Source organism: Lutra lutra, chromosome 9 (genome assembly GCF_902655055.1).
Source record: "Lutra lutra chromosome 9, mLutLut1.2, whole genome shotgun sequence".
Classification (NCBI taxonomy): Eukaryota; Metazoa; Chordata; class Mammalia; order Carnivora; family Mustelidae; genus Lutra; species Lutra lutra.
In genome coordinates, this window is record NC_062286.1 from 21,213,649 (window position 1) to 21,238,923 (window position 25,275).

The following is a 25,275-nucleotide window of genomic DNA, read 5'->3' on the forward strand; positions in this document are numbered from 1 at the left end:
TTATGAAAAAACTCCAGTAGAAAATGTTTTTTCTGTCATTAGCCAAGGGGAAAGATTCAGAAAGGAATGTTTGTTGGTTTATTCTTTTTGAATGAATTTTATGGGTTTGTTTAAGGGTGGGATCCTGTCGAGCCCAGTGTGAACATCCATCCCAATGTTTTCCGGTGGGAAATGGCTCAGACCTGGGGAGTCCAGAGATGTGGAATGCCAGTATGATCAGCCCTTTCCTACGGGGAAGATGGAGAGAAAGCAGCATCCCCTTCCTACCTCCTCTGAAAATGTCTGGGAGACAGCCCAGAAGGGAGAGGCAGGTGACCCCAGAATTCTGGGGTGCTATTGTTAACTCCCATCTCCCTGACCCTGCAGACCTCAGCTAGGTGTATACAAGATCTAGTATACAAGATGTTCACAGGGGCGCCTGGGTGGCTCAGTTGGTTGAGCATCTGACTTCTGCTTTTGCTCACATCGTGCTCTCCGGTTCTTCATGGGATCAAGTCCAGCATCAGGCCCCGTGCTTAGCACAAGTCTTCTTGAAATTCTTTCCCCCACCCTTTTCCTCCCCCTCTTCCATCTCCTGCCTGCGCATGTGTTCTCTCTCTCTCCCTCTGAAATAAATAAAATCTTTTAAAAAACAATGCTCATAGGACATGAAGACCTGGCTGTTTTCAGCATAGCCTCTCCAAAATGGAGATGTAAGCCAGGATGGTTTCAATATGCTGAATGCCCTGGGAGTTTCCACCTACGGGAACAGCTCCACAGCAAGACAAGCATACACAGCTGGCCACAGTTAAGTTAATGTAGGCTTCATCTGTGGTATTGCCACCTTTCTCTGTTCTTCTACTGTTGATGTCTGGGAATTTTCCCTCCTTCATAACAGCTACTCTGACCCAGGATTTAGCATGATCCTACGTAGCTGGCCACAGTTAAGTTAATGTAGGCTTCATCTGTGGTATTGCCACCTTTCTCTGTTCTACTGTTGATGTCTGGGAATTTTCCCTCCTTCATAACAGCTACTCTGACCCAGGATTTAGCATGATCCTACGTAGCTGGCCACAGTTAAGTTAATGTAGGCTTCATCTGTGGTATTGCCACCTTTCTCTGTTCTTCTACTGTTGATGTCTGGGAATTTTCCTTCCTTCATAACAGCTACTCTGACCCAGGATTTAGCATGATCCTACGTAGCTCCAGAGAGCTGTAGGCCAAGGGCCATCACAACTGGATACCTCTCTGGGGTAAATCAGGATTTAGATAATTATACAGAGCCAGAGAAGTCAGTATTATTAGAAAAAAAGTATCTAAGAAGTAGTAATAAAATACTATTAGAAAAAAGTGTTTAAGGGGCGCCTGGGTGGCTCAGTGGGTTAAAGCCTCTGCCTTCAGCTCAGGTCATGATCCCAGGGTCCTGGGATCGAGCACATTGGGCTCTCTGCTCAGCAGGGAGCTTGCTTCCCTTCCTCTCTCTCTGCCTGCCTCTCTGCCTACTTGTGATCTATCTGTCAAATAAATAAATAAAATCTTTAAAAAAAAAGAAGAAGAAAAGAAAAAAGTATTTAAAACCCTAGGTGTCTGGATGGCTCAGTCAGTAGAGCCTGTGACTCTTGATCTTGAGATGAGTTCAAGGCCCACTTTGGGTGTAATTAAAAAATGTAATTTTTAAATTTTTTTTAAAGATTTATTTATTTATTCGACAGAGAGAGAGATCACAAGTAGGCAGAGAGGCAGGCAGAGAGAGAGAGAGGAGTGGAAGCAGGCTTCCCGCTGAGCAGAGAGCCCGATGCGGGCCTCGATCCCAGGATTCTGGGATCATGACCTGAGCCAAAGGCAGACACTTAACGACTGAGCCACCCAGGCACCCCACATTATAGACTTTAACAAGAGAAATTCATGAAGGGATATTTACAATTTCTTCTATTTCAGTCTTTGAAACTTGTTTAACTTAAATAAATTTAACTGTAGAATCCCCTGAGCCCTCATGCCCTCCCATTTTTAAAAAAGATTGTATTTATTTATTTGAGAGAGAGAGAGAAAGAGAGCACTCCCATGCATAGGAGCGGGGAGGAGGGAGGGACGAGCAGACTCTCCACTGAGCTTGGAGGCCCAACTCCAGGCTGGATCCCAGGACCTTGAGATGGGGACCTGAACAGAAGTCAGACTGAGGCACTCAGGTGCCCCCCTCACGCCCTCCCATCAATCAGCCTAGTTTGGTGCTTGCTCCTGTGTTCCTGCCTGGATCCTCTCCTTGTAGTCCAGACTCAGAGGCAATGTGCCCAGGAGGAAGAGCCTAGGTCTGAGCCAGAAATCCAGGGGTCAAATCCCCACTCTGCCACTTTTTGTCTGTCTATCCTTGGGCGAATTACTTTTCTCTTGGGAACTCAGTATCTTCATCTTTACAACAAGCATTATACGAGCACCTACCAAGTGAACATTGTTATCACAATCTCTCCCAGAATATGGCCACAAAAACAATATTTTGATTCCCCATTTAATCTTTTTTTTTTCTGCTTTTTTAAAAAGTAATCTCTGTACCCAACACGGGAGCTCAAATCACAATTCTTTTTTTTTTTTTTTTAAAGATTTTATTTATTTATTTGACAGACAGAGATCACAGGTAGGCAGAGAGGCAGGCAGAGAGAGAGAGAGAGAGAGAGAGAGGAGGAAGCAGGCTCCCTGCTGAGCAGAGAGCCCGATGCGGGGCCCGATCCCAGGACCCTGGGATCATGACCTGAGCCGAAGGCAGAGGCTTTAACCCACTGAGCCACCCAGGCGCCCTCAAATCACAATTCTGAGATTAAGAGTCGCATGCTCTACTGACTGAGCCAGCCAGGCACCCCTTTTTTTGTTACCTTTCTTCTCCATTTAATCTTTAATTGCAAGGGGCTGGACAGGCTGCTGTAGGGGTATCAACAGTGGGAACCGAAAGAATGATTCGGACCCCTTTACGAACTCCCACCCTTGCAAATAGTAGGAATAGCTCTGTGCTGAATCTGAGCCTCTTTAAGCACAGCTGTCGTCGGCAGCTGGGAACTTGCAGTTAAGAATGTTCCAGAAGGGCGCCTGGGTGGCTCAGTGGGTTAAGCCGCTGCCTTCGGCTCAGGTCATGATCTCAGGGTCCTGGGATCGAGTCCCGCATCGGGCTCTCTGCTCAGCGAGAAGCCTGCTTCCCTCTCTCTCTCTCTCTGCCTGCCTCTCCATCTACTTGTGATCTCTCTCTGTCAAATAAATAAATAAAAAAAAAATCTTTAAAAAAAAAAATAAAAGAATGTTCCAGAAGTGCTCTGATTCTGACTTTGCCAAATCATCACCAGGTGTGGGGCTGGCCTGGCATCTCACCTGCTCCTACACCATCTAAAAGAATCAGACACCTGTAACTGGTCGGGTGCTGCTGCCGCGAGATTGTTCTGGTTTTCGTGTGGGAAAGAGCACACTAAGGTTGATGGCAATTTGTTGGGAATTAAAATAGCTCAGGTTTTTCAGCTAAGAAATAAACTCGGCACCACAGCATCACTTATTTAAAAAACACTTTCAAAGCATTTACTCCGTGTTAGGGGTTGTTCTAGTTCCTATGAGTTCAGTGCTATTATTATCCCCAGTTTACAGTTGAAATAACAGAGGCGCAGAAAGGACCCAGCTAGAGAAGTGGCAGAGCCAAGTTTCAAACCCAGGGAGTCTGCTTAGAGTGTGTAAGTCGGGGCTCTCCAGAGAAACAGAACCAATAAGGATTGGGCTATGGGATTGTGGAGTCTGGCAAATCTGTTATATACACGGTAGGCCAGCCAGCTGGAAACTCTCAGCCAGGAGCTGATGTTGAGGTCTTTTTTTTTTAAGAAGGAGGGGAGGGGCAGAGGGAGAGAGAGAATCCTAAATAGGTTCCACACTAAGCTTGGAGCCTGATGTGGGCTCCATCTCACGACATGAGATCATGACCTGAGCTGAAATCAAAAGAGTTGGGCTCTTCACTGACTGAGCCATCCAGGTACCTGTGATGTTGAGGTCTCAAGGCAGAATTTCTTCTTCTTCAGCGAAACCTCAGTTTTTCTCTTAAGGCCCTTCAACTGATTGTATGAGGCCCACCCATATTAGTAAGAAAAATCTCCTTTACTTAAAGTCAACTGATTACAGATGTTAACCACATCTACAAAATACGTTCCCAGCAACATCGATAGATGAGTGTTTGATCGAATAACCAGGTATTATAGCTGAGCCAAGGTGACATAAAAAACAACCATCACAGAGTCTATGCTTTTTTTTTTTAATTTTTTTTTTAATATTTTATTTGTTTATTTGACAGAGACACAGGGAGAGAGGGAACACAAGCAGGGGGAGTGGGAGAGGGAGAAGCAGGCTTCTGCTGAGCAGGGGGCCCAGTGCGGGGCTCGATCCCAGGACCCTGGGATCATGACCTGAGCCAAAGGCAGATGCTTAATGACTGAGCTACCCAGGGACCCCTATGCTTTTGAACATGACTCCAAGCTAAGAACCTTACCTGGCGGGTGTACAGTTTCCAGTAAATGAAAGAACTTTTAATGGGCTATTCCATTATAAAATGGTTCTCCTCACCTTGTTTCAAATAATATTTGGACCTGTTTTTTGGTCCATGTAGGTTCCAGCACGGAGTACTGTTCACAGTAAGCATTCAATAATATTTATAGAATGACTAGATGATTTTGAGGATATTTTACTGGACTTTTCAGTCATTGAGATCTCTGGCTACCCATTTACATTTAAAATTATTTGGCTCAAGTGCAGTTGAAGTTCTATGAATGACTAGATTCTTTTGGGAAAAGAAGAGTATCTGCATTCAGCATTGAGCAGGGTGTCACTCCCCACGCCCAACACCTGTGCATTCTCATCGGCTCGGCAAAGCTTTTCAAGTCTGTCGCTGCCTTAGCTCCCTGTGAATGTGTCTCCCACACATCAGCAGTGCCCCGTACTCAGCCACACCATCTTTCTGTCCCCTCCTTGTCCACTGATAGGCAGCCCTTTGTTGATTTCAATCCACCATGGGCTCCCTCTAATTTCTCAGGCTTTGGGTCTTTATTCTCTCTGCTTTTGTCTGGTTCTGTCCTTGCCTTTGTCCCTCTGCAGGGCATGACCCACCATTGATGGAGAAGCCCTCTCCTTTCTCATTTTTACTACTTCATCCAGATTTCTGTCTTTGCAGATTGATAGGTTCATTCTGTCATAAAATTCAAACACAGTCTCTGATTTTTTTCATTTAATGTTTCTTAAGCTCTGTTTCCAACACATGTGAAACTCAACTTTAATGAAGTTACTTGGATTATTCTAAGGTTGCCCTATTACCAAGTGTGTGAGCAATACATATGCATAAGATGGTGACTTTTGCGGGGGGTGGAGGGGATAGGTGAGGGTGTATTTTAAAAATATTTTTATTTTTAAACTTTTTAGTGAAATATAATGGAAATAAAGAAAATATACAAATCATACGTGTGTAACTTAATGAATTTTTGCAACTAAACATATCCATGTAATCAGCACCAGACAAGAAACAGATTACCAGTACCCCAAAGCCTCCCCCTCCCCCCTTCAATCTCTGCACCCAACATGGGGTTCAAATCTACAACCTGGAGATCAAGAGTCGTATGCTCCACCTACTGAGCCAGCCAGGCGCCCTCCCAGAGCAACCCCCTTCAGTCCCCTCCCAGTCACTGATCTTCCTCCAGTGTCAGTAATCATCATCCATCATCCAGACTTCTACAGGGTAGATAAGCCTTGCCTGTTCTTGGACTTTCACAGATGGAATCATAGTGGATAGTCTTTCATGAGTGGCTGCTTTTGCTCAATGTTACATTTGTTGGATTTCATCTGCTCATTTTCATTGCTACGTATTGTTCCATTGTACCATAGTTCCTTTACCCTTTATGTTGTTCATGGGTGTTTGGGTCGTTTCCAGTTTGGGGCTATCCTGAGTAGTGCTGTTGTGTATATTCTAGTACATGTTTTGTTTGTGAACATATGTGTGTTTCTGTTGGGTATATCCTTAGGGGTGGAATTACTGGGTCAAGGGTTTGTATATATATATTTTTTAAGATTTTATTTATTTATTTGAGAGAGAGAATGTGAGAGGGGAGAAGGTCAGAGGGAGAAGCAGACTCCCGGTGGAGCTGGGAGCCCAATGCGGGACTTGATCCTGAGACTCTGGGATCATGACCTGAGCCGACGGCAGTTGCTCAACCAACTGAGCCACCCAGGCGCCCTGCATATGTTATTTTTTAGTAGACTGTGCAAATAAGTAAGATTAATGGTGACTTAAAAACATTTTTTAAAAGATTTTTTTTTTTTAAAAGACACTCTTAAGGATGCACTGCTGTGATTAAACCATTTTTAGAAACCCAAGAGGCTGGCATCATGTCGTGGCTTGATCAGAGTTTGGTTTCCAATTCTTATTCTTCAGCAAAAAATAGAACTTGAAGCTGTGTCTGATTCCACAGTAGCTGGAATGAACATTTTTAAACTAATGGTTGTGGTTCAGCCATAGTCTTGCTACAGCAATTTCCTTACTCCTGTTCCTTAAGGAAAAGATGAGAATCAGATTATAATTGCAATGTGGGTCCAGAGTTCATTCCAGAGATGTCCTATCAGCCTTGAACAAGATTAACAAGTGATTTTTTTCTCTGTTAACTATTTTGCATTTCTTGTATCGAGTCAAATACATGCAATTTTGCATTGTGTCATTTCTGTGGTTTACAAAAATCTCTCAAAAGGCGGCAGCTTGGAATCACAGAGCTCAGATTTCTTATTTGGGGAATTAGAATTATAGCATATATCCTTATTTAATTATTTTTTTGCGGGTTTCTAAAAAGATTTTAAATGGACATGATTTTTACAACTGGACTATAATGGAAAAAAGCCTCTGCAACCACTGAAAACCAATAGAGATGAGGCACAAAGAGCAGTAGCCTTCAGAGGGTGGAAATAAGGCAAACCCATCTCATCAACAAAGATCATGAGAGATGGCAGCGTTAAACATGGCCAGTGTAGATCACAGGCAACAGTTTAGGCGTGACAGGGATGATGATAATGAAGCCTGGACCATCAAGGCAGCAGGACAAGGCAGGTATGAATTCCTAACTCCGCAGGTTTTTCCATATGGGACCCATTCAGAGCCCAAGTTGTCCCTAAGAAAGACTTTTTTCCTGTCATGTGACCCACCATGTTTGTATGGGTCCTTATACAAGCAAGTGAATATGACAAGATTTATCATTGCTTTAAAACCTAGGTTTACTGCTTGGACTCTGAGTCCTTTGCCTCTGCCTTTGGCTCAGGTCATGATCCCAGGGTGCTGGGATCGAGCCCCGCATCTGACTCTCTGCTCAGCGGGGAGCCTGCTTCCTTCTCTCTCTGCCTGCCTCTCTGCCTACTAGTGATCTCTGTCAAATAAATAAAATCTTAAAAAAAAAAAAGCTCTTAGATATAGTACAGGATTTAATTTGTACTTTAAAAATGTATAATATTCTGGGGCACCTGGAGGCTAAGTTGATTAAGCTTCTCCCTTTGGCTCAGGTCATGATCTCAGGGTGCTGGGATCAAGCCTCCCGTGGGGCTTCCTGTTCAGCAGGGAGCCTGCTTCTCCCTCTCCAGACTCTGCCTCTCCCCACTGCTCATGCTCTCTTAAAGAAATAAGTAAATAAATTAAGTCTTTAAAAATAAGTAAAATGCATAATATTCCAATATTTAATCCATTATAAATCACCTATAGACCATTTTGCTAATAAAGCTAATGTAACGATTGCTAGTTCCATCAAACCTTTGTCCATATGTTCACATAATTTTTACCGAGCTGTAACAGCAACATGGATACTATTTCATACTGTTTCTTCATTTGACATTAAAAAAGAACTTTTTTATGTTTCTAATTTAGAAATGTAAACTTTTAAATGGCTGCCTACCATTCCATTTGAAGGTCCAGTATTATTATTTTTTTAAAATCTTATTTATTTATTTGATGGACAGAGAGAGCACACCCAGGGGGAGTGGCAGGCAGAGGTAGAGGGAGATGCATGCTCCCCACTGAGCAGGAAACATGGAACTTCATCCCAGGAGCCCAGGATCATGACCCGAGCTAAAGGCAGACCCTTAACCAACTGAGCCACCCAGGCACCTGGGTACACTATTGTATTTAACCATTTACTTATTGATAAACATTTAGATTATGTCCAATTCTTTTTTTTTTTTTAAGATTTTATTTATTTATTTTACAGACACAGATCACAAGTAGGCAGAGAGGCAGGCAGAGAGAGAGAGAGAGAGGAGGAAGCAGGCTCCCTGCAGAGCAGAGAGCCCGATGTGGGGCTCCATCCCAGGATCCTGGGATCATGACCTGAGCTGGAGGCAGAGGCTTTAACCCACTGAGCCACCCAGGCGCCCCAAGATTATGTCTAATTCTTTTCTATTATTTTAAATACTATTCACATCTTTGTGAAATCACATACATGATTTTATCACCCAGCTGAGATGTTTTTGAGAATTGAAATTCTCTTAAAGAGTTTTCGGTGTGCGATTTTAATAATACAATTAAAAAATTTTTTTAAATATTTTATTTATTTATTTGAGTGAGAATGAGTGAGAGAGAGCATGAGAGAGGAGAGGGTCAGAGGGAGAAGCAGACTCCCCAAGGAGCTGGAAGCCCGATGCGGGACTCGATCCTGGAAGTCCGGGATCATGACCTGAGCGGAAGGCAGTCGTTAACCTACTGAGCCACCCAGGCGCCCTTAATAATACAATTTTAATCATAGTACCTGATAGTTTGCATTTAAAGACAAATGCATAGAGGCGCCTGGGTGGCTCAGTGGGTTGAGCCGCTGCCTTCGGCTCAGGTCATGATCTCAGGGTCCGGGGATCGAGTCCCGCATCGGGCTCTCTGCTCCGCAGGGAGCCTGCTTCCCTCTCTCTCTCTCTCTCTGCCTGCTTCTCTGTCTACTTGTGATCTCTGTCTGTCAAGTAAATAAATAAAATCTTTTAAAAAATAAATAAAGACAAATGCATAAACGTATGTAAGTCCCTTGATTCAAGGACCAACTTCACAAAGTTCCCCAATTGCTTTCTAATCAGTCTTAGCAAGTTAGTCATCAAAGAGTTTGTGTAAATGTAGGCATAAAATCGTCTGAGATGACCGGTCATTAAAAAACAGGACTGCAGTATTAATTTGGAAGGCAAAGGACCCCAAGTAAAGCCGATTTTTATCAATAAATCCTATAAAACTGTGCTGTTTCTTAATAGCAAATAGCACCCATAGTTGGCCACTGTGAAAGACAGGACATGGTCTCCAAGTCGTGGAGGGATCACAAAGTTATAGGGAGCACTCCGTACTTAGTTAAATTCTAGCTTGGGAGTAGAACGCAAAGATCCAGGAACCGGAAATGAATGTTGGAGCAGCCCAGCAAGCGAGAGGTTTACTAACCTGGGACAACCAGACTCGACTGCACTGAGCCGTTATTCCAGAGGAAGTACGGACCTCTGATCTCGCGTTATTTCCGGAGTTCACGCGAGGCTCAGAGCGATTTCCCGGAAGGAGCTCGCCCTTGGGAGAGAGGTGGGTTTCAGTCCCGGCTCTGCTGCTTTCTAGGGGTGAGAGACCTAGGCACAGTCAACCTCCCCAAGCTTCGATTTTCTCGTGATTTAAAAGAGCGTGTGTTTGTGAGGAGGACTAGGGCCTACGTGTCTGGAGCGTGGTGGGTGCGTGGTGAGCACTCAGTAAGCAGAGCTACTGGAAGTCTCTAGGTGCTGGGTTCGGTACTCTGAGATATGTAAAAGCGTGCTCAAAGCTCTATGATTGTCAAATGAACGGACTGGACGATGTGATCATGGATGCAGAGGTACAAGAGACCACATAGGAAATCTGGTCAAAATGGTCTTGTTCCCAATGTAGAGTGAGGACAGGGAGCCTAGATGCTGACTGACAGCTTTGATGTTCTGTGACAGCCGTGCTGTGTCTCTGCTGGGAGTGCCACGATGTCTTACCAGCTGAAACCTGCTGGCTGTGGTTGGGCACTATCCAGCAGAATTAAAACAGCACATACCCTCTCACCCAGCGAGACCACTTCTAGGAATTTATCCCAAAGATCTACAAGCATACGTGCAGGATGAGAACTACAGAGGACTATTATTGCGGCATTATTTGTACTAGCGAGAAATTAGACCGAACCTCGAATCCCATCACTGGCGAGCTAGTTTAAATACATTCTGATACATCCTTACAAAGAAGTATTATGCAGCCATTAAAAAACAAGGCAGATATTTCTGTTCTCATATACAGCACCCTCCAATTTATATCATGATGGAAAGAAAGCAGGCAGAGCAGTATTTAATGCATGCAGCTCTTTGTGCAAACAAAATAAATACATAGATGCTTAAGTATGTATAGATTGTCCATGCAAAGAAACCTATGATGGTGCTGATCTCTAGAGGAGGGCTTGTTTATATGGTCTTAAATATTTGTCATTATTTTTTACCTGTTCAAACAATAATAATTTGGCAGCCCTTGCTGGCTCTGGCTCCCCCTGTTAGGGACTCACGAAAACATGAAAAAGGTTTAGTTCTTGGCCCCATGCTCATGGCTTCTGTTCTCAAATGGGCCCCCATGTGGAGGAGCCCCCCAAAATAAGACACGAGCATGCAGAGTAGGGCTTTCGAGCCACTGAAGAGACAGAATGTGTAACCCTTTCAAAAAAGAGAGGTGCTGGGACCAGGAAGTGAGGAGGACCCATTCCTGCAATTAACAAGTAGCATTTCTAATATTTCCCCTTTTCATCATTTTTATTCAGGAAAATGTGGTGTAAATCTTAGGACGTTGAAGATGAGAAGCTCTAACTGGGCCTCATGAACCTCCCACCATCATGTGTGCGAGTGCTCATTCCTTCATCCCTTCCTTTACGGAACAGGTGCTGTTGAACACCTATAGGGGGCCAGGTGGTATCATAGGACATGGGGGCTGAGAAGAAATTTTGGCAGCATTTCATCATTTCACAGAGAAGGACCCTCAGGCCGGTTTAACTTCCAATGAGCTATTTCAGTGCAGAGAAAGCATCTGGTGATTTTTGCCCTCTTTGGTCGCAAATGACAGATTAAGAAGCCCCCAGATCATCCCGTAGAATCCATTCCATTCTGCTTAATGTTTTGGTTACTTGTGGGGATGTTTTCTCTGTAAGGACTGTGAAGATAGACTCTTGGTGTATCCCTTCCCAGGATCCCCAACTCCCGGTGTCCATACCTCTGTGTAATCTCTTCCTACGGCTTGCTTTTAACCAATAGAAGATGGCAAAGGTGATGATGTCATTGCCATGACTATGTAATGTACAAGAACCGGTCTTGCTAGCATACTTAACTCTGGAGATTCTCTTTGCTCGCTTGATGAAGTGTATCTGTTGGGGAAGCCCACTTGGCAAGAAATTAGGTGACCTCTTGGAGCTCAGAGTGGCCTTTAGCTCAAAGCCTGCAACCATAAGGAAATGAATTCTGTCAACAACCTGAGGGAGCTCAAGGCAGGTTCCCACATGTCACCTGAATGTCCCTTTACGTTCACACCAAGCCAGCCACCTGCATTGCCCTTGGCCCATCCCACCCCTTTGGTTCTCAGCTCTGGAAAGCCACAGCTCTGACACAGGCTACAGATCGGCTTCCAGAATCAGGTTCTGAACCTTGATATCTTCCTTGTCCTGGTTCAGTTCCAGCTGTTGATCAGGAGCCGTGGGGACATTTCTTGACATCTGTACTCTAGATGGATGCTCTCCTGGGAACCTATTTCTTGACTTGCAGACCAGCCTGGAATTTCCATTCTTCCCCTACTACTGCTTCTTTTTTTTTTTTTTTTTTAATTTAAATTTTTTTTTTTTTAAGATTTTATTTATTTATTTGACAGAGAGAAATCACAAGTAGGCAGAGAGGCAGGCAGAGAGAGAGAGAGGAGGAAGCAGGCTCCCCGCCGAGCAGAAAGCCCGATGCGGGGCTTGAACCCAGGACCTGGGATCATGACCTGAGCCGAAGGCAGCGGCCTAACCCACTGAGCCACCCAGGCGCCCCCCTACTACTGCTTCTTAAAGCTTGTCCTGTGGGCTTAGCCTGCAGCACCCAGATACGAGTTTGAAATCTTTGAAGCCTTTTGACAGCTTTATTGAGGTAGAATTTACATACTTTAAAGTTCACGCCTGGAAAGGATACAATGCAGTGGTTTTTAGTGTATTCACAGAGTTGTATTCTCACCATGCTCTAACCTTAGAACATTTTCATCGCCCCAAAAAGGAACCCTTACCCATTAGCGGTCGCTGCCCATTCCCTCCAACCCCCGGCTCCTGGCAGCCACTAATCCACTTTCTACAGATTTGCCCATTCCAGATGTTTCAAATGAATGGAATCATGTATGACCTTTCATGACTGCTCATTTTTTAATCTGAAGAAAAATGGATTCAGTGTCTACACTCTTAATTCACAATATACCCTTTCCTTGTGTTGACATGAAGTTATAAAGAATTTTGGAAATTACATAGTGTTAAAACGTTCAGTCCCACCAAAGCGCTCCGGGAAGAGGTGCCCTGTGGGCCCTGGGGCTCACTCATGCTGCTCTCTTTGGGCCCTGGTCTGAAAGAGCAGGCCTAGATAATTCTGACCTCATCTAGATCTTTCTGTGTAGAGCAGATAAAAATCCCAAAGTTGGATTATTTGGGTAGATGGTTAAAGGGGAAGATGAACGTTCTCTGTGCCTCTGCCGCTCAGCAGGCACCATGCTAAGTACTGTGGGAAGAAAAAGATGGAGGGAGACCTGACCTTGCAGATTGTGTACTGTCTGTGGAAGTGGCAGAGTGTAGCTAAAGTCACCCTCGGGCTGAGGGAGTGATTTGGCTGTTAGGATACATCAAAGGCCTTTTCTGACAAGGTGTTGGCGCAGGATTTGGGGAAGAGGTTGGGGCCAAGGAGCCGGAGGGGATGTGTGTGGCCGGTGTCCCAGGGGAGGCTTGGGCAGCAGGGGGAGGGGCAGACTGAAGGTTGTTTGGGCAACTGAGCCCAAACAGGGTACATCCCTACCCCCACACTTCTGTCCCTTACTGGCTCTTCCCCTCTGGGGCCCTGTGTGCTCAGGGGAGTGACAAAGAGGGGGCCCAGAGGGTGGAAAATGAGGCCTTTATCTGCCTGAGTTTACACAGTCTGACCAGTTCCCTGGGCCTCTGGACCACCCTCGGCGATTTTTCTTTCCTAATGAAAACCAGTGACAATACAATGACAAGGTTGAAAATATATTACGCTTAATGTGCGTGTGTTTGTAAAGGAAGAAAATCATGTGAATAAATGCAACGCCTTTTCTCCTCTTAAGGTTGGGTTAAAAGGCGGGTCTCGTTTCTCCTTTCTTTGACCACCTTTTGTGTATGTCTTTCATGCTCCAAATAAGCCAGTACATAGCACGGAAAATACGCTCTTTCCTCCCAATTGTGGAATCCTCTGTTCTCATCTAAGATGTGTAAATAGGTTTATGTTTTTCTTTTTAAGTTTATGGTGATCTTGGAGTAATCCGAGTATTTCCTCATATAAGAATTTAGGGTTGAGGGTGCCGGGCTGGCTCAGTCAGTAGAGCATGAGACTTGTGATCTCAGAGTCGCAAATCCAAGCCCCACGTGAGCCTACTTTTAAAAAAAAGAAAAAGAGAATCTAAAGTACTGAGTATGGCCCATGCGGAAAAACCCTGTGGGTGAAGAGAACTTCCAAGAGCCTGGAAAACATAGCTCGGGGCTTCTCTGTTTGTGTTTTTAACTCTTAAGTAGTAGTGAATATGGACAGGGCCTTGTGCCAGTAGGAACCCGGCTGTTCACATGGAAATATCTGGATTGCCCAGTCCTCGCCCCTCCAGCAGCCCCAGGCTGAAATGCTAACACGGAGCTAGACTTGAGACTCTCAGAGGCAGAAGTTCTGCTGTGCCCATGTTGCAGCTGTCCTCAAGGACAGTGAGGGGCAAGAGGGTGGGGGGTTGGCACATGCGTTGGCCAGACTCAAAGTAGATGTCCTGTGACCCGCAGAGCCCACACTGTGAGAGTGCAGTGCAGAGGAGGGTAAGAGAACAACTGCCAGTTAAATCTGGGTGCGGATCTTACCTTCCAGACTTGCTGATGATCTACATGATACCAGGCAAGCCTCCCAGCCTTGCCGAGCCCCTTTGTCCTGAATCCTTGAGGTGTGGCTGCGAGGCTTAGACACGGAGGGTCTGGTACAGTGCAGTGCACAGAACAGGGGCTCTGTACATTTGACCAGCCTTGAAGGTCAGATAGGTAGGTTCCGCTTTAGTGACGGTGGTTTTATTGCTTTCTTCCCCCCTTGGTTTTCTAAATAATACATATTCACCGTGAAAAATTTAAACAATAATTAAATGTAAGTGAAATAAAGTTAAAGTCACCTGAAGTCCCACCACCTTAAGACAGCCACCGTTCACATTTTGGGAACTGTCTTCATCTCTCTCACGCGCACACACACACACATACACACACATCCTGTCTTAATTGTTGACATTTTTTTCTTTCTTCTTTTTTTTTCTTTTCAACCCTCTTCAACTAAATGCCACCTCTCACCCTCTCGTAATCGGTATAAACAAATGGGTATTTTGCTCCCTACACATTATTGTGTATAAATAAGATACGAAGATTTTTTTGTCCTTGTACATTTTATCAAAATGGGATCCTATTTATGTCTGTGTCTGTGGATGTGGATGTATGGGTACATGCATTGGAGTTCCAGTTTGGTAAATTATATTACCTCTAAGACTTATCATTACAACTTGGAAGAAGTTTTTTTTTTTTCTTTTAAAGATTTGATTTTGAAGTAATCTCTGTACCCAACGTGGGCTTGAACTTAAAACCCCAAGCTCAAGAGTCACATGCTCTACTGACTGAGCCAGCCACACACCCCTGGGAGAGGGTTTTGGGTTTGTTTTGTTTTGTTTTGTTTCAATTTTATTTATTTATTTATTTGAGAGAGAGCGCAAGCCGGGTGGGGGCAGAGGGGACAGGCAGACTGCACTGGGCGTGGAGCCCGACACTGGGCTCAGTCCTAGGACCCTGAGATCAAGAGCTAAGAGACGAAACCAAGAGACAAAACCGAGAGTTGGACACTGAACCCACTGGGCCTACCTCGGCGCACCAACCATGGAAGAAGCTTTAAGGCAATTGGTATTGATCTTTTTTTAAGAGTCGCATGATATTTAAGACATGGATGATGTGATCTCATGATATCATAGGAAATCTGTATTTAGTCTTCATCCCCAGTTCCTGCCCTGGAGCTCCTAAAGCCCTTATAACTTCCTGAGTGACAAGGGTGAAAGGAGCATCTTTTGTTATTCATAATAAGCCCCCTTCCCCAAACCGGAGTTATGCTAATGAGGCAACTGGGGTGGAGAATGGGAGCTGGTTGCCATGGGAACCAGCAAGGTGATTAGAGGGTTGGAACTTTCAGCCTGCATCCCCTACCCCTCCTCCTGGGAGGGGGAGAAGAGCTGGAGATTGAGTTCATCACCAATGGCCAATGAATGAACCAATCCTGTCTTTATGTAGTGGAATCCCCATAAAAACCCAAACAGAGGCCTTTGGAGAACTTCCAGATTGGATGCTGGGTGGGTGGTGCCCCTAGGGAGGGCATGGATGCTCGTGCTCTGTCCTTCCCTGGCCCCCATGCGTCTCTTCTGGTTGGATGTTCCTGACTTTTTCCAGTCATAGTAAATGAAGTGCTTCTCTGAGCTTTGTGAGCTGTTCTAGCAGGTTTTCAACCTTGAGGATGGAGTGATGGGAACACCCAATTTCTAGTCAGGTGGTCAGAAGTACAGGTGACAACCTGGTCCAGACAACTGGCATCTGCAGTGGGGAAAGCAGTCTCAGCAGGGACTGAGCCCTCAGCTGCAGGGGTGGGGGGGTCTGCCCTAACTCCCGGTGGTTAGCCTCCAAAGTGCAGTGGGAGGGGCACCTGAGTGGCTCAGTTGGTTGAGCATCTGACTCTTGATTTAAGCTCAGGTCATCATCTCAGGCTCATGAGATCGAGACCCATGTTCAGCTCTACGATCAGTGCGGAGTCTGCTTGAGATTCTCTCTCCCTCTCCCTCTGTGTGTGCCCCCCAACTCGTGTTCTCTAAATAAATAAATAAATAAATCTTAAAAAAAAAAAAGAAGAAATGTTGTGAGTGGAGGAGTAGTCTTCCTTTAGATAGTACCATTCACCGCCCCTCCCCCCATTGATGGGCATTCAGTTTGTTTCCAGGTTTTTGGCGACTTCTTGTTCTACCCACATTGCTGCCATGGACCTCTCTCTACCCATCTCCTTATGTTCTCTTGCTTCTATTCTGATGGATAGAGTCCTGGGAATGGAATGGCCAAGTCAGAGAGCTTTTTGAAATTTTAATAGAGAACTTTTCAGACTCTTCTCTAAAAGCCTTGGATAATTCATGTTTTCATTAGCATTTCATTAGCAACACCCTTCTCCCCCCTGCCCCCACCAGTCCTGCCAAGGTCAGATGTCACCCTGGAATTGTTGCCAGCCTGATGGATGTGGAAGGGCACCTCGTTGTGACTTTCATTTGCATCTTCTTGATCAGTGGAAAGGCTGGACATCTTTTCCTATGTTGTGGGTCATTTTGATGTGCTCTTCTCTGTAGCACTTAGTGATATTCTGAGCCCATCTTTCTCTTGGCTGTATTTTTCCTATCAGTTTGTTAGCATTCATTGCTGTCACAAGCCCTGCATGTTTTCTCAGGATATTTATTGTTTCTCTATTGACTTTTTCTATTTCTGTGGTATCATTTACTTTACCAAATTTTTAATGTGTAAAGCCAGAAATGTGATCCTTCTTTTATGACTTTTGGGTTTCCAGACCAAGTTAAAAGGGCTCCCCCACTCCTAAATTGTGCATGTCGTTTCCTGGGCTTGCTTCTAATATTTTTATTGCTTTATATTTTACATTTAAATAAATTCCAGATGGATTACAGATTACATGCTGGAAGGTAGAGGGCTGTCTTAATTTTCTTCCAGACAAATTGCCACCGATGCCGCCCCATCTATTAAGTAAATCATTTCATCTTCACTGAATTGAAGTATCACTTTTGTTAGATTTAATTGAAATCACTACCAAGCATCTTATTCTGCTCCTTTCATTCATTTGTCTAATCATATGCTGACACCACAGTTTTAATTATAGTAATTGCATATAGCATCTTTTAATATTCCTAGGATAGTCCTTTCCCTATCCCACAGTATTCCTTTTCATAATTTTCTTGACTCTCTTCAATTCCATTATTATCCATTTCAAAATAAATACATTAAGAACTCTAATAAGATCTGTATTACATTTATATATTAATCTTGGGAAAATTCACATTTTATGATATTAGCTTTTCCCATCTAAGAATATATTTATTTCGGGGCGCCTGGGTGGCTCAGTGGTTAAAGCCTCTGCCTTCGGCTCAGGTCATGATATCAGGGTCCTGGGATCGAGTCCTGCATCGGGCTCTCTGCTCAGCAGGGAGCCTGCCTCCTCCTCCTGTCTCTCTCTGACTGCCTCTGCCTATTTGTGATCTGTCTGTCAAATAAATTAAAAAAAAAAAATCTTTAAAGAAAAAAAAAGTATTTATTTCATTTTGTTTAGATCCTATTTTATGTACTGTGAGTGTGTGTGTGTGTGAGAGAGAGAGATGCTATGTATGTATTTTTTTAAGATTTTACGTATTTGACAGAGAACACAAGCAGAGGGAACAGGAGAGGAAGAAGCAGGCTCCCCACTAAGCAGGGAACCTGATGTGGAAGCTCAGTGGGGAGGCTGGATCCCAGGACCCTGGAATCATGACCTGAGTTTGAAGGCAGATCCTTAAACCAACTGAGCCCCCCAGGCGCCCCTGTGAAGCTGTATTGAGGTGTAATTTACATACAATGAAATTCATCCACTTTATACAATTCACTGATCATTATTTAAGGAGTTGTGCAATTTAATCATGCAATTTAATTTTAGAAAATTTCCACTACCCCAAAAAGAAAACTTAAGCCCATTTGCAGTCATTCCCATTCCCAACCCCAGTTCCAAGCAGCCACTACACAAAATCTATCAAAATAGAGAAAATATTTTATATTTAGATTTGCCTTTTCTGAACCCTCGTTAGTGTTTTACTGTTTATGCTTAAGTGTTTCACAGTGTTTTTCACTATTGTGAAGACATTTTTTTTTTTCCTGTTTCTATTTCTAGCTGGCTGATTGCTAGTATAGGAAAAAAAAATACTAATTTTATTACATTTATCTTACCTTACCAATTTTCTTGGGTTTTCTAGGTATATCATCATAACACATTTTATATCGTTTTTTTCCCATGTTTATCTTGAGGATTTAATTTTCTTATTGCATTTTTTAAGGAAATTGCAAACACTGCTTAATAATTACGATTAGAGAAGGCATCCATGCTTTATTTCTGATTATAATGACAATGACTTGAATGAAAATGTAATGTATTGACAACTCTTCATGAAGTGGTAGAGGCAGAGAAAGTAAAAAAAGGTAGAGGGGGAGTTATCTTTCTTTCTTTCTTTTTTTTTTTTTTTTTTTTAAAGATTTTATCCATTTATTTGACAGAGATCACAAGCAGGCAGAAAGGCAGTCAGAGGTGGGGGGTAGGGAAGCAGGCTCCCCTCTGAGCAGAGAGCCCGATGCAGGGCTCGATGCAGGGCTCGATCCCAGGACCCCAGGATCATGACCTGAGCCGAAGGCAGAGGCCCAACACACTGGAGCCACCCAGGCGCCCCTGGAGTTAATCTTTCCATTGATGTTTATCTTTTAAGACTGGAATGGAATATGCACTTCCTTAATCATTGGCTGGAGCTGCACTGTGTAGTACCTTAGCAACTTAAAAATAAAGACATTTAGGGGCACCCGGGTGGCTCAGTCATTAAGCATCTGCCTTCCTCTCAGGTCATGATCCCAGGGTCCTGAGATCAAGCCCCGCATCGGGCTCCCTGCTCAGCGGGAAGCCTGCTTCTCCCTCACTGCCCCTGCTTGGTTTCCTCCCTCCCTGTGTCTCTCTCTGCCAAATAAATAAATAAGATCTTTGAAAAAAAAATAAAAACAATTAAAATTTCAGTTCCTTAGTCATACTGGCCATGCTCAGTGGCCACACAGAGCTAGTGGCCACCTCATCTGACAACTCAGCTCCAGCATCTGTGTGGGCAAACCCTGATCGTAACCCACAAGGCCTAAAACTTTTACTCTCTGGCCTTTTAGAGAAAAAGTTTGGTGACCCTTGGTCAAGGGCATTGTCTCTTCACCTGAGTCGTTTACATATACCCTCTTTCCATTTTTCATGCCATCTACAAGCTGATGCTTAATATTTTTCTTCAAATAGCTCACATTTTTTGCTTACATATTTAAGAGAAACATTATATCAATACCATAAATGGGAATATTTACCATTAATAAATAGCTAGAAAAAGAAATACAATGAAAGCCAATCAATGTTATTAAATTCCAGTAGCAAACTAGACCTTGCTCTTCCCCTTATTAAAAAAAAGAAAATTTAACAAGTGCTAGTTATTAGCAGATGCACACCCACCCATGGAGAGGTTTTCCTTGATGTAATCAGAAGTATAGAGAACTTGTGATTCAATGCCATTTATGTCCAAGTAGTATACCTCTTAAAGTCACCTGTATACATTTTCCTCAATTTGGAATATGAGGCTAAGGGGAGAAGAAATCAAGGAGCATGAATTTGGCTTAGGTGATGGCTGAGGTTGTGGTGGCCCCACTAGAGGGGTAATATTTTTTGAAGGTTTTATTTTTATTTTTATTTTTGTTTAAGATTTTATTTATTTATTTGACAGACAGAGATCACAAGTAGGCAGAGAGACAGGCAGAGAGAGAGAGAGAGGGGAGAAGCAGGCTCCCTGCTGAGCAGAGAGCCCAATGCGAGGCTCCATCCCAGGACCCTGGGATCATGACCTGAGCCGAAGGCAGAGGCTTTAACCCACTGAACCACCCAGGTTTTATTTCTATATAATCTGTACACCCAAGTAGGACTCATACCCACAACCCTGAGATCAAGAGTCACACGCTCTACCGACTGAGCCTGCCAGGTGCCTCTAGTGGAGTAATACTGAGATACCTTTCTAACCATTACCAGTTAAAGGATGGACAAGACATATTTGCATTCTCTTTATAGTACAGGTTAGAGCACCAAATATAAACTGATAATTGGACTATATTACTTTAACACCCTGTAGAAATATCATCACTAAGTAAAAATTTAGTGTTATTTCCTCAACCCTTTATTGTTGTTTGCTCTATATTAAAAATAGTCACTGGAGAATATTTCTGCACCTTCTGCAAAATTGCAGTCAAATATATCTGGCATGTTTCTTACTCCTTAAAAAGTAATCTAGTAAATTCCTTCTGGAATTACCTACTTAGAGAGCAAACCTGCTTTTTCTAAAACATTCTGACTGATGCCTTCTCTTAAATGGTCAGTTGGATGGAGGGGAGTAATGAATTATTTGGAATTCAAAAGGCTTTTCCTGGGTAATCAGAGCTTCCCTTTTATCCAGCAATAGGAAGTTTTCCTTTCCAAACCATTTACTCTTCTGCTTGGTCTCCCAGGAAGCTTAGTGCTAAATGTAATTCCTACTAAGTTCTATCTCATTTTTTTCTGGTCTCCCTTTAGCAATTCTTTTTTGTTGTTGTTGTTAAGATTTTATTTATTTATTGATGTATAGAGAGCGAGCACAAGCAGGCAGAGGGAGAACCAGGCTCCCCGCTGAGCAGAGAGCCCAGTGGGGGACTGGATCATGACTCTAGCGGAAGGCAGATGCAAGGCAGATGCGTAACCAACTGAGCCACCCAGGTGCCTTAGCAATCCTCTTTTTAAAATGTGCTTTGTTTTTTGTTATTGTTGTTTGTTTGTTTGTTTTTAAAGATTTTATTTATTTATTTGACAGACAGAGATCACAAGTAGGCAGACAGACAGAGAGAGAGGAAGGGAAGCAGGCTCCCTGCTGAGCAGAGAGCCTGATGTGGGGCTTGATCCCAGAACCCTGGGATCATGACCTGAGCCGAAGGCAGAGGCTTTAACCCGCTGAGCCACCCAGGCGCCCCTGTTTTTTTTTTTTTAAAGTAAGCTCTACACCCAGTGTGGGGCTTGAACTCACCACCCCCAGATCAAGAGTTGCATGCTCTATGGACTGAGCCCGCCACACACCACTTTTTGTTTGTTGTTAAGTCAGCTTTGTTGGGGTGCAGTTTACATACAGTAGACGCATGGATTGTCCGTGTACAGCTCAAAAGGGTTTGGACATACTTACATACCCGAGTAATCCAGTGACGGGGGTGTGGGTAAGAGGAGGCAGCTGCTGTCAGGAGAATGTGCCAGCAGGTGGAGAGGCCTCAGATGTGGATGGGCAGGCCTCCACGACCAGGAAGCATGTGCCAGCCTCCTGGCAATGAGATAGTAGGCCCTTGATCAAGCAAGGTGTAAACGCAGGGCATCGGTTCCCAATGTGGAGTCCGGGGAAGATCTGGAGCACAGTACCAGGTGTCCGAACCTCCAGCTTCAGCATGCTGGACTCTAGTCTTTAGATTTGCCTTCGGGGTTAGGTCCCTGGCCTGGGCTGGGGGTGGGGACGAGGCTGCCAGGGACTGGGAACCAAGGGAATCTGGCCAGCTCTTCTGAAAAGTAGAAGGGGAAGAAACTGTATTTATCAGAGTCATTGGTGTCTGTCGTCAGTTCCAACCCCACCTCTCTCCTAGCAGAAGCAGGTGAACAAGAAGAAAAGGGAATGCCGGCATCCGGGATGAACTAGGTGGGCAGACGACCATTTACTCCCATTTACTTGTTTCCAGAGATGCTGACCTCGTCCCTTTTCTTGGCAGTCACTCAGCAAGTGCTCCCTGCCTAGCGAGCGCTCCAGGGAAGGGCTCAGTACCTCTTTTTGTCTAAGTAAATGAATTATCTCCACGTTTTCAGACTCAGCTGCCAGGAAGAGCCTTTTGAGCCCAATCAGCCAATTGCTCGGTGTCCCCAACCGTTCATTCAAGGAAGGCAGCAGCCAGGTGGGCCGTGGTAAAGGAGGTGTTCAGCCCCTTTATGCAGCCATTTGAGAAGATGCTGCCCGGTCTGGAGCACCAGGGGACAAAGAGGAGGAAGGGGGCTCTATCCTATCGCCAAGGGAGCTATCCCTTGTGCTCCTCATCTGAAATGATGCCCTTGCAGGGCACCTGGGTGGCTCAGTTGGTTAAGTGTCCAACTCCTGGTGTCAGCTCGGGTCATGATCTCCGGGTCGTGGGATCGAGCCCCCTGTCAGGTTGAGATTCTTTACCCACCCTCCCCTTCCCCCCACTGCTCCCCTTGCTCCCACTCTTTCTCTCAAATAAGTAAATAAATAAAATTTAAAAAAAAAAAAAGGAAGGAAGGAAGGAGGAAAGAAAAGGAAAGGAAAAAAAGAAAAGGAAGAAAGAAAAGGAAGAAAACGATGCTTGGTCCTGGCGTGGGAGGTAGTGTGTCTTCTACTGAGATGGGGGACACTAAAAGAGGAGCTGAGTGGAGACGGAGTGTAATGAGCTCAGTTTTAGATGTGATCATCTCGAAGGGCCAGTGAGCCATTAAAGGAGAAGGATCCAATAGGCCATTAGATATACACATTGATGGTTAAATAAATGTCCAAGTGATGTTGACTTGCTAGTGAATTGCCTGCGCTGGGGTGGGCTTCCTCAGAGCCCACTCTGTGTACTCTGGTGCTCCCGCCCCCTGACCAGAGCTACTGTGGGCTCCACAGCTGGTCTATTATATGCATATTTTTTACAGTCGAACACTGCAGAGAGATTGAGTCCTGCTGCAATTTACAATTCTTCGAGACAACTGTGGTTAACAGTTTAGCAAATAACCTTCCCAGTGTTTTATGCCAAGGCTCATTTTTATATATAAGTGAGTTGTCATATATAGATGAAAGGTTTATATATAAGTGAGACTTCATATTCATATATATTCAGCTATATATATCTCACTTATGTATACAGAAGTAGATACACAACACATACCATGAGTCCCGTTCTATAATCTGTTTTCTTCACTTAGTACTGTGTGGTGGATAACATCCCATGTCAGTACTTAAAGATCTACGTGAGGGGCCTCTGGGTGATCAAGCATCTGCCTAGGGCTCAGGCTCAGGTCAGGTGGGCTCAGGTCGGTTCAGGTCATCATCTCCAGGTTCTGGAGTCAAAGCCGTAAGTCTAGTCCCAACTCAGCAGGGAGTCTGCTTCTCCTCCTGCCCCTCCCCACTGTTCGTGCTCTGTCTCTCTCAAATGAGTAAATAAAAAATCTTTTAAAAAAAAGTAAAGAACAGGGGCTCCTGGATGGCTCAGTGGGTTAAGCCGCTGCCTTTGGCTCAGGTTATGATCTCAGCGTCCTGGGATCGAGCCCCACATGGGGCTCTCTGCTCAGCAGGGAGCCTGCTTCCCTTCTCTCTCTCTCTCTCTGCCTGCCTCTCTGTCCACTTGTGATCTCTCTCTGTCAAATAAATTAAGAAAAAAAAAGTAAAGATAGACTTTTTCAACGGCTGCATAGCCTTCTATTGTGTGAATATACCGTTATTTATTTAAACAGCCCTCGCATTGACACACCTTAAGCTTGTTCTCAAAGTATTTGCTATTATAAACAACACTGCAACAAAATACCCTCATGATACATTTTTGGGCAACGGTCCAATTATTTCCTAGAAGAAATTCTTAGATGTAAAACCCAGATTTTAAGTTTTCGTGTAGATTTGTAGATTTCCTCCCGCTGAGCTTGCATCAGTTCGAACTCCTAGGAACAGGGTATGGAAGGCTTGCTTTTCTCCCTCTGGGCATTGTTCTTCTCTTTTTCTGTGCCATTACGCTAGGTGAAACATGTAATCTCATTGTTTTCATTTGCGTTTCTTTGATTATTAATAAAGACAAACATCTTTTCATTTGCGTCTTAGCTGTTTGTGTCCTGCCCATCCCCCGGGTTGCCTGTTTACATCCTTTGCTTATTTTTTCTGGAGTCTTTGTCTTTCTCCTAAGATTTATAAATGTTGTTACATACTATAGATATTCATCCTTGGTTGGATGGTGCAAGCATGTCCTAACCAGCTTTTGTCTTTATTAAATGTATTTTGCAGCATCTTTGGATACATTACAGTTTTTCTTTGTTATGTAGTCCTACCCATACCGATCTTTTCTTTTCTGGTTTCTGGCTTTGGATTATGCTTAAAAAGCCATAACCCATCCAAATTTATAAACATATCTTTCTATGTTTTCTTCTTGTACTTTACCCTTTGAATTTTTATGTAAAATGCAAATCTAATGATGTCACTTCTTGGCTTGCCCTACCTGCGATCCTTCTGGTCCCCGCTGGGAGCACATCCCCTCAGGCCTTGAATGGCTTGGGCTCCCTTCAGCTCATCAGACACACCAGCCATCCTGAATGCCCCCAGCTAGACCACACCACTCTGCTTCCAACTTCCGCTTCCTGCTTCTGGCTGGAATGCTCAGGTGTGACTTCCCTTTCCCCAGCAAGGTAAACTCCTAAACAACGGTCAGGGCTCTTCTCAAAGGCACTTCCTCTGAGAAGCAGTCCTCCATCCCGATGTGTGTTAAGTGCCACCCCCTGCCCCGCTTCCTGATCCTGACACAGGCTTCTCCTAACTCACAGATTTTTGGTTTTGGCCTCTCTTTCCACTCCAATCCTGTGAGCTCCCTAGGGCGTGGTGCGGTATCTGGCGCTTAGTATAGTGTGGGTGCTAAGCCCGCCTCTGTGATCCGACTGGCATCTTAGCAAACTCAATGTGCTAACAGTGTGGAATCTGGGAGACCAGTTAGAAGTCTCCAGGCAAGAGTGATAGCTAAATGCAGATAGATGGTAAGGCCCGAACTGAGGCCGTCCGTTTGGAGAAAAGAGGATGGATAAGAAACAGATTTAGTAAGTAGGACAGATAGTGCTTGCGTAGTGTTTTGTCTGAGGCGTCTCCTAAGTGTTCAACACACAAAATCAGAATGTCAGCCCATCAGCACAGTCCAGACCTTTTGATCTTTGTATTATTTGGTGTTTAGAATAAACTGCTGCTGCTGTTCCTTCCCACGAAGCTGTGTAACCTTGGCTGGTCATGACCTCCAGTCATCGTCTGTCAAGTAGAGATGGCCCACCATCTCCAAGGGCAATGGTGAGATTGTTTCAATTAAATGTCACGGTGATAAGAGCCTTCACGGCCCCTGGCGCTTACTACCATTTAGTAGGTGTTCTCTCTCCGGTTCTGCC

General features: G+C 44.2%; 1 protein-coding gene across 3 annotated transcripts in view; it reads left to right on the forward strand.

Moving 5' to 3' along the window:
- The window catches only part of DPYSL5 (dihydropyrimidinase like 5), a 93,512-nt gene that overhangs the window by 3,204 nt on the left and 65,033 nt on the right, over positions 1-25,275 (forward strand). The window contains exon 1 of one of the 3 annotated variants that reach the window (XM_047746800.1): positions 9,537-9,590. The exons of 1 other annotated variant lie outside the window; for it this stretch is intronic. Coding sequence is in view for 1 of the 2 variants with exons in the window: in XM_047746798.1 (XP_047602754.1) it covers positions 25,155-25,180 (26 nt within the window). In the remaining variant the exon portion in view is untranslated. Of the gene's footprint in view, positions 1-9,536; positions 9,591-25,091; positions 25,181-25,275 lie in introns of those variants that run through there. One more of the 3 variants, XM_047746798.1, reaches the window with a different exon arrangement.